The 16,135-nt window shown below is 40.7% G+C and overlaps 1 protein-coding gene across 6 annotated transcripts in view; it reads right to left on the reverse strand.

Moving 5' to 3' along the window:
* The window catches only part of TRPM1 (transient receptor potential cation channel subfamily M member 1), a 103,960-nt gene that overhangs the window by 34,352 nt on the left and 53,473 nt on the right, over positions 1-16,135 (reverse strand). For 5 of the 6 annotated variants that reach the window (XM_070231292.1, XM_070231281.1, XM_070231274.1 and 2 more), the window contains 4 exons: positions 14,189-14,329; positions 13,270-13,299; positions 8,605-8,897; positions 6,222-6,450 (listed from right to left, as the gene is read on the reverse strand). In XM_070231292.1, coding sequence (XP_070087393.1) covers positions 6,222-6,450; positions 8,605-8,897; positions 13,270-13,299; positions 14,189-14,329 — 693 coding nt within the window. The remainder of the gene's footprint in view (positions 1-6,221; positions 6,451-8,604; positions 8,898-13,269; positions 13,300-14,188; positions 14,330-16,135) is intronic. The other variant, XM_070231299.1, reaches the window with a different exon arrangement.

Genomic DNA, 16,135 nt, shown 5'->3' on the forward strand with positions numbered 1-16,135 from the left:
CAAATTGGAAGAATAAAAATGGACTATTTAGTAAATGGTATTGAGAAATTGGGAGATCATCTAGAAAACATTTAAGTTGGATCCATATCTCACACCAGGATAAATTCCATCTAGCTTCAAGATTTTATGAAAGAAAAAAATGTAAAACAACTAACAATAATCACATGAGAATTCTTATAAATGGGAGGGTGGGAGAAGGCCTTTCTAAGTATGCCCCCTAATCAAGAAGCAATTGTATTTTGATTTAAAAAAATGACTAATTAAAAAAAGGAGCAATCAAAGGAAAGATCAGTATATTTAGCACTTAGAAAAAGCACAAACTTCTGCACAGCAAAAAATGACATAACTAAAGTAAAATACAACTCATGGGAAGACATATTTGCAGCTCATGTGAGAGGCAAAGGGCTAATCTTTCTGATTCGAAAGGAGCTCCCAGAAATCGAGAAGAAAAACTCCACAACCCAGCAGAAAAATGAGGCAAGGCTATGAACTGAGAGATATTGGTGCTGACAGGACAATGAGCTCACCCTCTCTCATAGTATGATAAATGCAAAGTAACTACACAGAGATGTTGTTGTTTACCGTCAGGTTGGAAACATTCAAAAGTTTGCCCACACACTGTGTTGGTGAGACTGTGGGAAAGCATACATTCCCCCACACTGTTGGTAGAAGTGTAAATTGGGACGATCCCCCAGAGGGAGGCTTGTCCAACCTATCAAAATTGTATATGCATATCCCCATGGGGCCACCAGTTCCACCTCTGGACATTTATCTAACAGATACTTGAGACACGATTTGTGTCCAAGAGCATTCACTGTGGCAGTGAGTACACCACCACAAGATGGGAGAGACCTCCATGCCTCAGTGGGCACTGGCTGAATCAACTGTGGCATCCTGCAATAACGGAATACAACCCAGCTGAGAAAGAATGCGGGAAATTTCTATGTAATAATAGGGAAAGAACTCCCAGATTAAGTAAAAAAGCAAGGTACAAAACCGGGAGTATGCCTACTCTTGTGAAAAAGAGGACACAATGAGGATATTTATTTGTAGTAGCTTTATATATGGAAGGATACACAAGAGACAAGTACCAGTGGTTGCCATGGGCGGGATCAGGGCAGTTGGGGGACAGGCATGGAAGGGAGACTTATCACATCCTTCCAGATAGTGAAAAATTTTTGAACCATGTGCATATTATATTACCTATTCAAAAAATTAAATTACAAAGAACAATCCAAACAACCCCTGATTTAAAATAATTATATTTTTACATTGCAAATTTAGAAATGCTTTGAAGGAAATTCGATGCTTAAAAATATTTCTACCTTTCGGTATACGTAATATTTAAAAGAGGTGTTACTTTAAAAAAGAAGGAAATGATAGCAACTTTCTTGGATCTCTTTTTCTCAATTTTATTCATTAATATTTAAAAAATTGAAGTAATACAGGCATGTGGTTGAAAACTGAATAGCCTAGATAGACTCGTAGTGAAAAGGGAAGGTCTCCTGCCACATCCCTCCGCTTCTCAAATCCTGCTCCTGGGGTAAAAACTCTTGTAAACCTTTTTAACATAAAATAAAACACAGATACGAAAAAAGCACAGCAAACACAGGCATAGATTAAGGAATCATAAGGTGGGCATCCTTGCCGTCATATCTGGGTCATCAAATTGGCCAGTGTCAACCACTGGAGAAGCCCCTCCATGTACCTGGTCCCCATCACAAACCTCCCTCCAAAAGGAACCACCATCCCGACTTTTGAGGAACCAATTCAGTGCATTCTTTTACATCTTTATCACCTGAGTGTGCGTCCCTAAACCTGGATGGTCCAGTTTGGGTGCCACAGGCTACATGTGCTCCTGAGCACTTGAAATGTGGCTAGTCCAAGTTAGGATGTGCTGTCAGTGCAGAATACCCACTGGATTTTGAAGACTTCGTACAACAAAAGAACAGAGACTGTCTCATTAGTGATTTACTATTGATAACATGTTGAAAGGATGATATTTTGTATTTACTGGCTTAAACATATTAAAATTAATTTCAACTGTTTCTTCTTGACATTTTACAATGTACTTTTAAAAAAACTTTTTATAACCAAAAAATTTTACTTTTTGTTACTAGAAAATTTAAAATGACATATGTGGCTTGCAATTTTTTTCTTGTGGACAGCACTGCTACAGACGCTACAGCTTAATCTTGTCCTTTACAATTCTGGTATGTTTTTAAATGTTTTTTAATATACACATTTCCTGTTGGTTTATCTGTTGAAGAGCTAGAGGATTTGGACCTGTGGAGTTGGTCACAGAGTGGATTTTGGGGATTGCAAGACTCGTGTGCCATTCTAGATGCTTCCCCGTCCTCGTTATTTCCTGCCAGTTGGCAGTTGCATGCAGAGGCCTGACCAGACCCAGGTTTGAGCTCTTTGGCGAGACTGTAGATGGTGTGTTCTCTCATCAGGAAGCAGATTGTCCCTCTTTTGATGTTAGCAGCCACTGATGCTCCATGCCAGATTCATTAACTTGCTGGGTGTTGAAAATTGGTGATGTTCTAATTCTATCATTTGTTTTCCATTTCTTAGTTGGAATAATTTTACAAAGAGGCCTTCCCCCCATCTACTCATAGTACAGTTCATAGAGGAAGCGCAGGATAAATGCTTGATTCTTTCCCCTTATTTACCTGTTTTCAAGATAATGAATTGCTGTCCTAACATCTACTTAAGGCGACTGATTATTTTTTTTAATATTTAGTTATGAACTCACAGATTTAAACATGTTTGATATGCTTCAATCCATTGCTATTAGCAATATTATTGAAAGTCAAATTGTCCCATTTGGGGCAGTAGAAGCCTCTTCAAGTTGGTTCCTGGGTCCCCCGATCTGAACTTACTGCTTTGACAGCTTGTTTGCCATGTGGTATGTCAAGATGTTCCAGGCTCATCTTGTATATTTCCTGCTCCAGACCTGCACTCAACCATTTCTCTGAGAAGTTCTGGTATCAGTTAGTGGGAAATGGTATTTCAAGACCACAATCTGGGCATTATTGTTCATTGCTTTTAGGTAGGTCATTGTTTCTAGGCTTTTCATTAGTAGAGCTGGAATGAGTTCATATTGATGCTTCCAATTAAGCACTATAGGCTTACTTACCCTCTTCTAGATTACACCTGTATTTCCTTTTGTTCCACATTGAGTCCTAGTTGTTAAGGACAGGCGGGATGATGGAACAAAATAGCCATCATTACTCTGTTGCTTTAACTTTATAGCTTCAGAATAACAATGGTAATAATACTACTATCAATTATGATTATGGAAAACAGTTACAATTTTCTTTTGCATATGTGCTCCCCATTCTTCCCTCATTTTTTGAATGGTTGCATTATATCTACATTATCAGAACATATAGCCATTGCATACTCAGCACTGCAGGTAAATATATATCTGTCGCTCGCTATTGGTCCTTATGCTGATGCCTCTCTGGTTATTTTGCTTCTTGGGAAGCTCATTATCTAATGGATTCTTCAGAAAGGGCGCATAGGAACAATATTCCTTTGGGTTCTTGTTACCAACAGGTAACAGTTTGTGTGTACCCTTTGTATTTGACAGTTGCTTTTCGTAGATATGAAATCCTTGCCTCACATTTTCTTTCTGGGACTATCTTTATACGATACACAGCATGTTTTTTTCCTGATATAAATGATCGTTGTTGAAAATCTGATGATAATCTAATTTTCTTTTCCTTATGAATTCCTTGTTCTTTTTTGACTGGGTGCCCAAAGAATTTTTCATTAAAATTTAATAATTTTATTAAAACGTTGGTTGTTCTAGGTTGATATACTCAGGTTCACAATGTGTTTTTTAAATATATAGTTTCATGTCATTTGTCTTTAAGAGAAATTTTTGAACTATAGTTTGAGATAGTCACTTCTGTTTCTGGTTTTAGCTCTTATTGATACTTTTGTATCTTATATTGCTATTTCTTTGTTAATTTAAGTACTATTGACATTCTATTATTTTAAATGAGACTTTATTTCATCCTACCCCCTCTCACTCCCATTTTTAATAGCCACATCAGTATTTTCAGTTCCTACGAAGTTACCTTTGTAACTTTACATGATAGACTGAAATCTTTCTCTCTTTTTCCAGCACATTTTGATAGTCTTGATTCCCATTTTATAGTGTGGGGATATCACCACTTTCCCTTCTCCCTCCACCACCAACTTTCCTCAGCTGTACCTTTGTTTTTATATATATATTTTTTTAAGATTGGCACCTGAGCTAACATCTGTTGCCAATCTTCTTTTTTAAAATTTTTCTTCTTCTTCTCCCCAACGCCCCCCAGTACATAGTTGTATAGTCTAGTTGTGGGTCCTTCTGGTTGTGCTCCGTGGGACGTCGCCTCAGCACGGCCTGATGAGTGGTGCCATGTCTGTGCCTAGGATCCGAACTGGCAAAACCCTGGGCAGCCGAAGCAGAGCACGTGAACTTAACCACTCGGCCCGCGGAACAGCCCCGCTTTTCTATTTTCACAATTGATAACGTTTGGATTCTGTTTAGGAACCATATTTAAATCTTCAATGCTTTGTCTATGGGACTATTCTAAAAGCTGAAAACCAATATAAAGCATTTCTATTTTTATTATTGTATAAATACTGTTTGTTGCACTGCTTCAAGGCAGGCTATGATTACAGTTTTAATGTAGAATTCTGGTGCCGCTAAAGGGACATGTTTGTAGCATTAAAGGTCAAATGGTTTTTTTTACACTCTACCAATTGCTAAAATCTTTCCAATTTTTAATTTGAATCATAACTGACCCTTAACTTTTCTGTGCAGTTTTATGTTTTTCCTGAAATTTGGTTCTGCTTATATTTTCTCATTAAGGACTTTCTTGTTAAGGATTATAAACTATTTTTGTTTCTGTAACCTATATCTCTGATACTTTTTGCTTCTTAGTCACTCTGTCTGTTTATTGGAATCCTTTCTGTTCTTCATGAGGACTTTCTTCTTGGATCTCACTTACTCCTTATACTCAGTCTGACTGCCTTCGCATCCTGTTGCACAGCTTCCATATGGGGGTTTTAAAATGTGGGGCTTGTTTCTCGCATTCCACATCTCCTTTTTTTCTTGTAAATTTTACCCTTCTTTTGGTGGAATAGCTGCTGAAGTAGTTTTTCTGAATAGGTATATAGAAAGTATATAATTTGAATCTTTACCTATGTTAAATAGATATTTTATCCTCATGCTTAAAATAGCTGGACTGGGTAAAAATATTCCAGGTTCCAAATGTTTTCCCCTCAGAACTGTAAAGGCCTTGTTCCAGTGCCTTCTGGGTTTCAGGATTATTGATGAAAAGTCTGATGCCAATCTGCTTATCCCTTTGTAGGTAAACTGTTTTATTTTCCTTAAAACCTTTAGGACCTTCTCATTATTCTTGGTATTCTGAAAAGTATTTATTGATTTATACCCATGGTTATATATAACATCAGCTTAGTGCATTATATAGAGTTGGACAGTTAGGCGTAACATTCATATTTTAAAGAAATGGAGTTCTTCCTATTTTCTAGAACCATGCTACACAATGAAACATCGATTGTCTTTTCTTTATCCTCATAGCAATACCATGAGATAGAAGTAATATTGCCACTATGGAGCTGGGTTATCTAAGATTAGAATCTCTTCTTAAGATAACCTATTAGTTCACAGAAGTAAATAGCAGATTTAGCATTTGATTGCAATACAATTTTCTCCTCACTACAGCTTTTTCAAACCCTTTTATAATTTCATAGTCTCTCATAAACCCCTTGTAATGAAAACATTGCCAAATAAAATAGTATCACACAGTTTGAGAGTTGCGAGGGAAATAGAGTTCAGGTGCCTGTTTAATGGTGGGCAGATGGCCTGTCCAGGGGTGCGTGGTTAGTTAGGGTGGGCTCCCAGCTTAAGCCAGGCACGCTGATTCGGTTGGGCTCTGGCATTAGACCGCCTGTGTTCAGGTCCTGGACCCACGCCTTACCAGCTCAGATCCTAGCAAGTCACTTAATCTTGAAGCTTCAGATTCTCCATCTGTAAGGCAAGGATTGTCATGGCATCTCCCTCATGGGGTTGTTCAGGGGAATAAATGAAATAATCCACAGGAAATGCTTAGCTCAGCCAGGCAGAGGGTAAGCTCTCATAGATGTCACTTGTCATTATATTGTCCTTACCGGTCTGACGGTCACGGCATGCATACCTTTAGGCCAGGATTTTTCCTCATGCGCAGCCGTCCCATCCACATGTCGGTCAGCAGCATCTGGCTGCAGGTGTGAGCAATGAAGTCCCGGTGTTTGGCTGCAACAGCCAGCTTGAGGCAGGTCGAGTTGCTCCAGTTTTTTAGCTCATAGGTGAGCAGTTTCATGGCGATCTGCTCGTCGTGCTTATAGGATTGGTCCAACAGCTCCACAGCCAGCTGGCCAAAGTCTCTGGAAGGAAAGAAATGGAGTCGGGGTTGAAGCCGCAGTGGCCACATGCCCTTTGTTAGAGAGATGCGTCCACAGGGACATCTGGAACCACGGAACATGAAATCCTCAATTTCCCATCCTCTGCAAGCAGGAAGCTGATGGGGTACGTCCCCAGCAGGGGACAGCTGGGGCCAGGGCTCCATGCTCAGTTATGTTGGGGGCTGACTGCTCTTGCTGCAAATGGATCTTTAGGTTAACCCCAAATCTGCCCCTTAGTCCCCATGGACACAATTTCAAGTGTTCACAGAACAGGAATGCAGACAGAAAGGACAGCAAAGGAGTTTAAAACAGCCCCTGTGGGATTGGAAGTCAGAATAGTGGCTACCATTTGTGGAGGGAGCAGGTAGACATTGAGAAGGGACACCAGGAGGGCTCTCTGGTGCAAGTAAGGTCCTGTTTCTTGATCTGGGTGTCAGTCATACCAGTGTGTTCCATTTGTGAACAATCATCAAGCCATACGTTTAGGATATGTGCCTTCCTCTCTATGTGAGTAATATCTCAATAACACATTGATTACAAGAGAATTCAACACTCTCTTTGCTATGGTAGAGACAAAGTCCAGTTGTCATGGGGGCCTAAGAGCTGGGGGCAGGGGAGGGGGAAGTAATGGGAGCCAGGGGTGGGGGATGGAAAAGGTGACACAAGCTGGATTGTGAACATAAAATTTATTCCCTTTTCCACATGACCCTGATTCAAATATTTAATGATAGTTATAAACATTCCCAGTTCCTTCAATGTCTTTTCATGGAATGTGGTTAAGATAGAGTCTCATGGTGATCACCTGTCTCTGTTTTTGTTTCTCCATTTTACAGAATATTTTATTCCAGTTACGAGCTGGTGGAATTATGTAGGGGGGAATGCCTCCTCTGTTCTCTGAGAGTCATGCATTCTGCAGTACCTTCTGATCTCAGATTCTGCTCCAGGGGGACACGTGACCTTGGGAGTCCTCCAGGAAGCAGAGGGATTGTGTTTACCAAGCCACTGAAGCAGGAGAACACCTCCCCATGTATAGACAGCCTTGAATACATGATGCTTAGAAATCAGCGAGTGATTTTAGAAATCGAGTCCAAAATAAAAGCAGTGTGCCTCAGAAAACAAAGATGCTAGGTGTTGGCAGGGTTGCCTATATGTGACTCAAATTCATGTGTCTGTAAAGTTGTACTAGGACTTCTGGTTTCTGGTTCTGCACATAAGGGGTTTGGAAGTTGCCACTCCATCCTAATAACAAGTAAAATGTTGAACAAACTAAAAATCAACAACTCTCCTAGATTCAACAGAGAATTGTGGTCACAGGGCAAACTAATACCCCCCAAACTGGGGAGACAGACATGCGAATACAGAGAATCACAACTTACTGGAGCAGAAACCCACAAGCACAACCCTTTTCCAGAACCAGTGCTGGGGTAGGAAAATCTGAACTGTAATTGACAAATTGCTGGGGGCCTGGTGAGGACAAGTCTGAGAGTTAATAACTCCAGGGAGGCCCAGTCTTAGGGGAGTGCGCACACACTTTTATGAGTTTTACCTCTAGGAGCTCCACCAAGTTCTCTCAGAGAAAATGGGAGAAAAGCCCCCTCATGCTGCTGGCAGGGCGAGGGGAAAGGAACCATTTTGAAATACATCAGAGTGCTCTGTTCTTAACAAGGTCAGCCCTCAGGAGAAACTCATCAACCAGAGCCTAACTTACTGGGGTCTTAATGGAGCCCAACAGTACTGGAGGAAGGGAAAAACCCAACTCCAGACCCCTGTAGCCCTCCTGTCCCACCTAAGGAGGAGAACAACAGAGGTACTTGTGAAGGTCAAGTTCAAGGGCACAAGTTCACTCAAGTTGTACTCCTCTGAGTATGTGTTTTCTTATGGAAATCTGTTTCATTGTCATTGCATTAAAATTTTGTTTTAATAGTTCACACGAGAAGGCAGTAAACAAAAACAGTGACCATCCAGAAACACCTCAGAGAGAAGGAAAAATGTTGGTATAATGGACAAAGTGATTGATGAAGAAACTTTAAACATAATTGTACTTAACCAAGAAATCCATTTGCCACCCCTCACCCTAAAGGGACAAGTGCTCAGGACAATAGTCTCTCCCGGCTCTGAGCGTCCCTTGACACTAACTTTGAATTGTTGTCCAGATCCTGGGAGATGTCGTCCACCAGCTCGCTCTCGGAGGACTCATGGGCCATGGACTTGTAGAGCTTACAGGCCACCAGGGCCTTGGCCATGCTCTCCTCGCCTCGCTGCCACAGGAAGACGGCCATTTTTTGGCGTTTCATCAGAACAGCCCACACCATCAGCTCGTGGAAGGGGTACTGGAAACGGCTCACAGCAGGATCGTCCACATCGATGTCGATCTCTTCCTCCTTTTTCTTCTTTTTCTTTTTCTTCCCTTTTGCTGGAGGCTCATCATCCTGACGGGAGACAAGCATATTTGTCATGGTTCTGCCGTGAATGTGCAGCAAAGTGTTTCAGGACTACTGGAAAAAGGAAAACCTTTCTGTCAGAGGTAATACAGAGTTTCCTTGAGTACATCTGTTTCCACCCAGAATATTAATTCTTTTGAAAAGATGCACATATTTATTATGATAAGTAGACCAACTAAAACAAAGTGAACTGAAAAGGCACACTACTGTTTGAAGACCTTATACCCCTGGGTTAACAATTTTTTTCAGAAGCCTTTAAAAATGGAGGAGATGCTGCAAAACTGAAAAAAAGGACAGACAAATACAAATAGCACCATGGGAGAGAAAAAGCCCACAGTTTATTTGCTGCAGGAAGTCTCCCAATATCAACGCTCATTTGCCAGACACAGCTGAACCAAAGATTAATAAGAAAAATGTAAGAGGGGATAGAGAAAAATGTCTTAGATTCCCAGCCGATGGTTTAAGGAACAAATGTTCCCTTTTGAATGAGCTTTGTCCTTTGATGCATGTGGTACAAGCAAAGGCCAACCTTTCCCATCTCCGACAGCGATTATGAGGCTGAGAGGTTTGAGGGTGAAACGTGGGAGCATCATGGAAACGTGTGGGGCTTAGAGTATTCCAGGTTGAGACTTCAGTGCTCAATGGAATGATAGAAATGGATATTGGTTCTTTTGCAAACAGCTTTCCCACCAATTATCTACTTTTATTTTTACAGCAACTCTGAGAAGTTGTGAATTTCTTCCGTTCCCTCAGATGAGAAAGTTGTGGCCCAAAGTCTGAATAATTTGCCCACGTCCACACAGCTGGAATGACTGGGGCCTGGGGGATCCTGGCTCTCCAATTTCTATCACATGTTGTTCATGACTGACTCAATTTTTGCAACCTCATAATGAGTTGTTATAACATTTTTATTGAAACTATTTTATCTTGCCTCAGATTTAATTTAATTTTTTTTTTTTTTTTGGTGAGGAAGATTGAGCTAACATCTGTTGCCAATTTTCCTCTTCTTGCTTGAGGAAGATTGTCCCTGGGCTAACATCTGTGCCAATCTTCCTCTGTTTTCTATATGAGATGCTGCCACAGCATGGCTTGATGAGCGGTATGTAGGTCCACACCCAGGATCTGAACCTGCGAACCCTGGGCCACCAAAGCAGAGTATGAGAATTTAACCACTATGCCACTGGGCTGTCTTCTTAACTGTTTTTGTTTTAATTTTGTAATTTGTCATAGTAAAACTATAGTTACAGTAATTTAGGGAAGGTTGTTCTACATAAATTAAAAATTGACATTATAGAAATTTAAAAATAAACATAGCTTTATTTTCAATAATATATCAAATCAGGGGCCAGCCTGGTGGTGCAGCAGTTAAGTTCGCACATTCTGCTCTGGCGGCCTGAGGTTCGCCCGTTCGGATCCTGGGTGCGGACCTATGCACTGCTTGTCAAGCCATGCTGTGGTAGGCGTCCTACATATAAAGTAGAGGAAGATGGGCATGGATGTTAGCTCAGGGCCAGTCTTCCTCAGCAAAAAGAGGAGGATTGGCAGCAGATGTTAGCTCAGGGCTAATCTTCCTCAAAAAAAAAAAAAAAGAATATATCAAATCAAATCAAAATCCGCTAATGGCTAGGGAAAATTTTTATTGAAATGTTAATTGTATGAAACTTCTCTTAAAATACTTTTAAGATTGCTAGAGAGAGAATAAAACAAACAAGGGGTTAATTTCCCTAAAATGCAAAGAACTGCCACAAATCAATAAGAAAAAGAGAAACAACCCAATAAAGCATCAAAAGATGTGAAATGAAAGTGTAAAGAGAAATTGACCCATCTACAATCATAGTAAGAGTCTCTGAGCACACCTCACTTAGAAACAAACTTGAAAAAATTAGTAAATAGAGAAGCAAATTGAATAACATAAACACCAAGTTTGTTCTGACAGATAAATGTGAGAATTGTACCCAACAGCTGAGAGCATGCATGAGAATACATGAGAATACACAAAAACACATGGATCATTAATCAAAGCCCACCAGGCGTTAAACCCCAATTCCTTTGAGATGTTTTATCTCAACAAAATTCTAGATATTAGAAATTACGTAGTCTAGGAATCATGTAGTCATGGAATAAAACTGTAAGTCAGTAGGATTACAACAACAACAACAATCTATATCTGGAAAATTTAAAATATACTTATAGATAACTCTTGGATTAAAGAGGAAATTATAAACTATTTACAAATGAATGGCAATGAAGGTTCTACTTACCCAACCCTGTGGGATATCATGAAAACAATGCCCAGAGAAAAAGATATACCTTTCATGCATTTATTGGAATACAGGGAAGACTGAAAATGAGCACACTTCACTTTCAAATGAGTCAATAAAAATAATCCAGTAACTCTATAGAAAGTATATGGAAGGAATGAATAAGACAGATAATTAAGCAAAATAAGTCAGATGGAGAAAGACAAATGCTGTATGATTTCATTCATATGTGGAAGTTAAAACAAACAAACAAACAAACACATAGATACAACAGAGAACAGATTGGTGGTTACCAGAGGAAAAGGGGGCGGGCGGGAGGGCGAAAGGGGTAAAGGGCACATGTGTGCAGTGACAGATGGTAACTAGACTTTTGGTGGTGAACACAACGTAGTCTATACAGAATTCAAAATATAATGATATACACCTGAAATTTATATAATGTTATAAACTGATTTTACCTCAAAAAACAAACAAAAAATCCAGGAGCAAGGAAGGAGAATAAAAGGGTTTTCTACTAAAAATAAATAAATAAAACAGATATTAATAAAATAGAAAACAGAAAAAAGAAAAGTTGCTTGATAAAGCAAAAATACCAAATATGTAGGCAAGTTTGGTTAAGAAAAAAAAGAAAGAAGATACAAATTTTTAAAAAATTGGAAGAAGAAAGGGCACACAACTAAGATATTGTGAAGATTGAAAAAAATAGACTGCTATAGAAAGATTTATAACAATCAACTTGAAAGTCTAGATGAAATAAACTATTTTCTAGGAAAATATAAATGACCAAAGTTGAATAGAGAAAATGGAAAGCTTGAGTGGACTCATAAACGTTATTATAAAGGTAGTGAAAGATACACCTCTAAAAAAGAGCAGTGGGACCTGGTTATTTTGCAGGAGAACCTTCACTCAATAGATAAGCCCTATATGACATAAAGAATTGAGAGAATAGGAAAGTATGGAAAGCTCCACATCATAACCCTTACAGGACCACAACTCCATCAACTCTGATGCGACAATGCTAAAGGTCAGTCTTAATTGTGAACACAGAATCAAACCTTCTACCTTGAATCCATACAGAAATTGGGATGATATTTAACTCATCAATGTATTTAAGAAGAATCTTTACAATAGTCAATCTCAATGTTATGTGTTATGGTATTTCTTCCATTCATTTGTATATTTTTGTGTCTAGTGCTTTGTTCTTAGGGTTCCTTGTTAAGGTAATTTCTAGGTACTTTTGTCCTATGGTAAGGGAACTTCAGTTGATTTTCATGGGTTTTCTAGATACGAAATATTTTTTGTGGATAATCGTTTTCTCCCCTTTTTAGGTATTTTTTTTAATGTTTATTTTTTCATGTGGTACAATTTCCAGAACAGTTTTAAAAGCTAATGGGGATAATTATGATGCCGATGATAATGGGCGTGCTTGTCTTGTTCTTGATTTTAATAGAAATGACTCCAGTGTGCCACTGCTCCGTAACAGGTTTCCTCTTATTACAAGGTATACGTGTATTTTAATCACATCAGAGAGTATGTTGATTTTATAATTTATTTTATTTTATTTCTTTCTAGTAACCTAACTTTTGAAAAAAGTTAAAGAATTACATTTTTTCAATTCCTCTTTAGTATCTATTGAAAAATGATCACATCATACTGTTTTCCTTCTTTGACTTATTGATATGACACGCTATATTACAGACTTACTACATTACATTAGATTTGCATTCTCAGAGACTTTAATTACTTGTTTAGGACTTTAAAAATATTCCATTGAATTTCTTTTGGTGTTATTTATGATTTTTGCGTATGTAAGTGGCATTATTCTCTAGTTTTTTTGTTTAATCTTTGTCTGCTTTTGAAACCATGGTTTTGCTAACTCCATAAAATGAATTGGGTAGCTTTTACCTCTTTTTAAAAAAATGCCTATGATCCTTTTATATAATTTAACTAAATCATCTAAGTAATTTGATGTGTAGTGTAGTGGATTTATTCATGAAAAACAAACTCCTTCAATTTTATGTTAAACAAACATAAAATGAAGAGGGCTACATAGATTTGGCCAAGATGTCACAGGTCTATTGAAAACAAATCCTACTTACTTCCATCCCCAGAAGTTTAAGGGCTTTAGGCTGCGTAATGAAAGGAGAGAAAAAAATCAAATTACTCAGATAACTAATGTTAGTAGCACAGTAGTAGTATTGTTAGCAGGAGACATAACAGTAGATTAAAAAGTACTTCTTATTAACACTTATGGACAATATTCCAGGAAAAGAAATGCTTTAATATGGAAACTCTGCATCTGTCAGCTGAAGTCAGTTGAGGAGAAAGACATGCAGACACATGACCCTCAATCCAGGAGGAACCAAAGAAGGTCCCTAACAGAAATGCAGACACAGAGCTGCAGGGCTTCTAAGTCCAGGGAGAGAGAAGGGCTTCATGGAAGATCTGACATTTGAGTTGGACTTGTGATAAGCATGGAATTTTGATCAGAGGAAGACATGGCTGGCACAGCACTACAATTTGATTTTGGTGTAGGTACGTGGTCTCCCACGACAGGGTGGGGACACTGGTGGAAAGCCTCAGATGCCATGATAATGAGCTGGCGGTGATTCTTCAGGAAGTGGGGCACGCTGGGAGTTTTTAAGCAGGAAGTGCACTGTCATGTCCCTTGCTTTAGAAGATGAGGGTCATTACGGTGGTAGGTAGGGTGGATTGGAGAGGGCAGAGACAAATGAGGCCAGGAGGAGGGCTTTTGTAGACAAAGGACAGAAGGCAGATGCAATGGATGGGCTGAGTGCCCAGTTTGCTAAGGGGTGAAGGAGAGTGGCTCCGGGTGAAGGCTGGGCTTCTGCAGGGACGGTGAGGCCTCACACCTGAGTCGCTGCAGGAGGAAGGCTAGGTGTGCTTGGGGATGGGATGAAGAGCCTGGCTTTGGATAGCCTGAGTTATTGGAAAGCACAGCAGGAACCACATATGATTCCAGAAAGCACGGAACACCACACGTTCACTTAGTTCTACCCTCTTGGGTCCAAACAAGTTGTTGTAAAGGGTCCGAAAGCTCTTCCGAGTATAGTTGCAGCGGTAGGCGCCTCCCATGAGGTACTCCAGCACGAGCCCTATGTCTATGAGGCTGATGTGGTAGTCGGGAGGAAGGTTGCCCTGTAAGAAGAGAAGCTGTCTCAGACCCGGTGGGAATGCCTTGGCAGTGCGGACTTCATCACACCTCAGGCATAGCGGTCATTCCTGGACACAACTTGGGCGTTAGTGTAAGGGACAGGCATTAAACAGTATTCAGTCTATTACCATGTGATTGCAGGAGATGACGGGTTAAGCTATGCTTCAGAAAATGGGTTAAAATTTCCCAATGAGAAGGGTTAGAAACCCCTGAGGCTGTGGGTACAGGACTGCGCTTGTTCGTGGGCTCATACAGAATGGCCTGTAGTAGGCATGTATCAACATAAAACTGGGGTGAGACTGCCTTTGTAAGAGCGGGTCACAGGTCAGTTTTGATGAGAAGGTGCTGTGATAGCTGCTGGCAGGGGAGAAGCTGCCTCCAGGGGGCTGGAATCCAGATTTCTTGTGGAAGGAGGAAGCGACTGGTGAAACCGGCAGGAGGAATGCACAGGAGGCAGTGGGAGAACAGAATATCTCTGGGGCTGGGACTTTTCCAGTGGAATTTCTGCATGATGCCCTGTGACTTTCTGGGGGACCCCTCAGATTTCAGGAAGAACACAAACACCACAAACTATGTGGTGTGGCTGGGAGGCACCAAAGGGGCAGAGTTTTGCAAGAAAATGGAAGAGGGTATGTTGAGACAAAGTCAGCGTGTAGGCAGAGAGGAAAAGTGCTACTAGAGGCTATCCGTGCATTTGTAAGCCAGTCATTCACGTCCCTGGCAGCTAACTTATCCAGAAGGCAGCACTGACCGGTTGATTATGAGGATTCTTTGCTGTGTGCTATGTATTTCTCGGTTCATTTTACATGGCTGAAATGATGGTGGTAACCTGGGGTCCACGGCGTGGAGATTACAAATTCCAGATGTCTTCCCTTTACAATAGGGCTGGCTACATTTACTAAATCCTTCACCCAGGCATAAAGTGTGTGTTCAGCCCCTATTGTGATCCTTGACCCTGTAGGGGATTCCATGCGCCGAGACAAGGGGACACAGCCCTGCTCTGAGAGAGCTTGCTGTTTCCCGGGAGAGGGGCAAAGCTACAAACAGCCTTGATGCAGCAGCATGTTTGGCCCCCAGCTCTACGTGGATGGGCAGATGGGAGGGTGAGAAAGGGCTTCCTAGAGAACACGACACCCAAGGTAGCTGGGAGCAGGTGGAGAAGGGACTGTGGGCACCAGGAGGAAGTGCACTGCGGACGTGAGTGAGGCGTGGCCCTGGGACAGAGCATGCGCTCTGCTCCTCTGCAATGCGGGTCTGCATGGTTAGTGTGCCCTGTGCTGGAGACATGATGGGAAAGAGGAGGAGACCTGGACAGGGCCAGGGCCATTACAGAGCAAGTGTCTTGGGAGGAGCTTGACCTTCATGAGGCCTTGGAGGATTTTGAGTCAGGGAGTCTTGTGACTGTGGACGGACCGTGGGAGGGAGTGGGACTGGAGGATTCTGGAAGCCATTTAGTGAGAGTGGTTGGGTCTGAACTTGGGTAGCTGTAGCTTTTGAATGTTCGCACTTCCTAATCCAAGAAATCTGGGAAATCAGATTCCTTGTGTAGAAAGAAAGGGCACTGATCCCTTTTGGTTCCCAGATCCACTGATTCTGTTCTGATCCACTGGATGTCCCCGGAAGCCAAATTCTCATATTATTAGAATGATCTATGTGTGTGAAATATGACCAGACTATCTAGGACTCTGACTAAAAACCCTGTTCTCTCATTTGAGTTATTTTCTCTCGCTCAGAATGTGAATGCACGCTCCACACTTTGCATGCCAGGAACTGCATTCTGGGGAAATGAA

The sequence above is a fragment of the Equus caballus genome, chromosome 1 (genome assembly GCF_041296265.1).
Source record: "Equus caballus isolate H_3958 breed thoroughbred chromosome 1, TB-T2T, whole genome shotgun sequence".
Classification (NCBI taxonomy): Eukaryota; Metazoa; Chordata; class Mammalia; order Perissodactyla; family Equidae; genus Equus; species Equus caballus.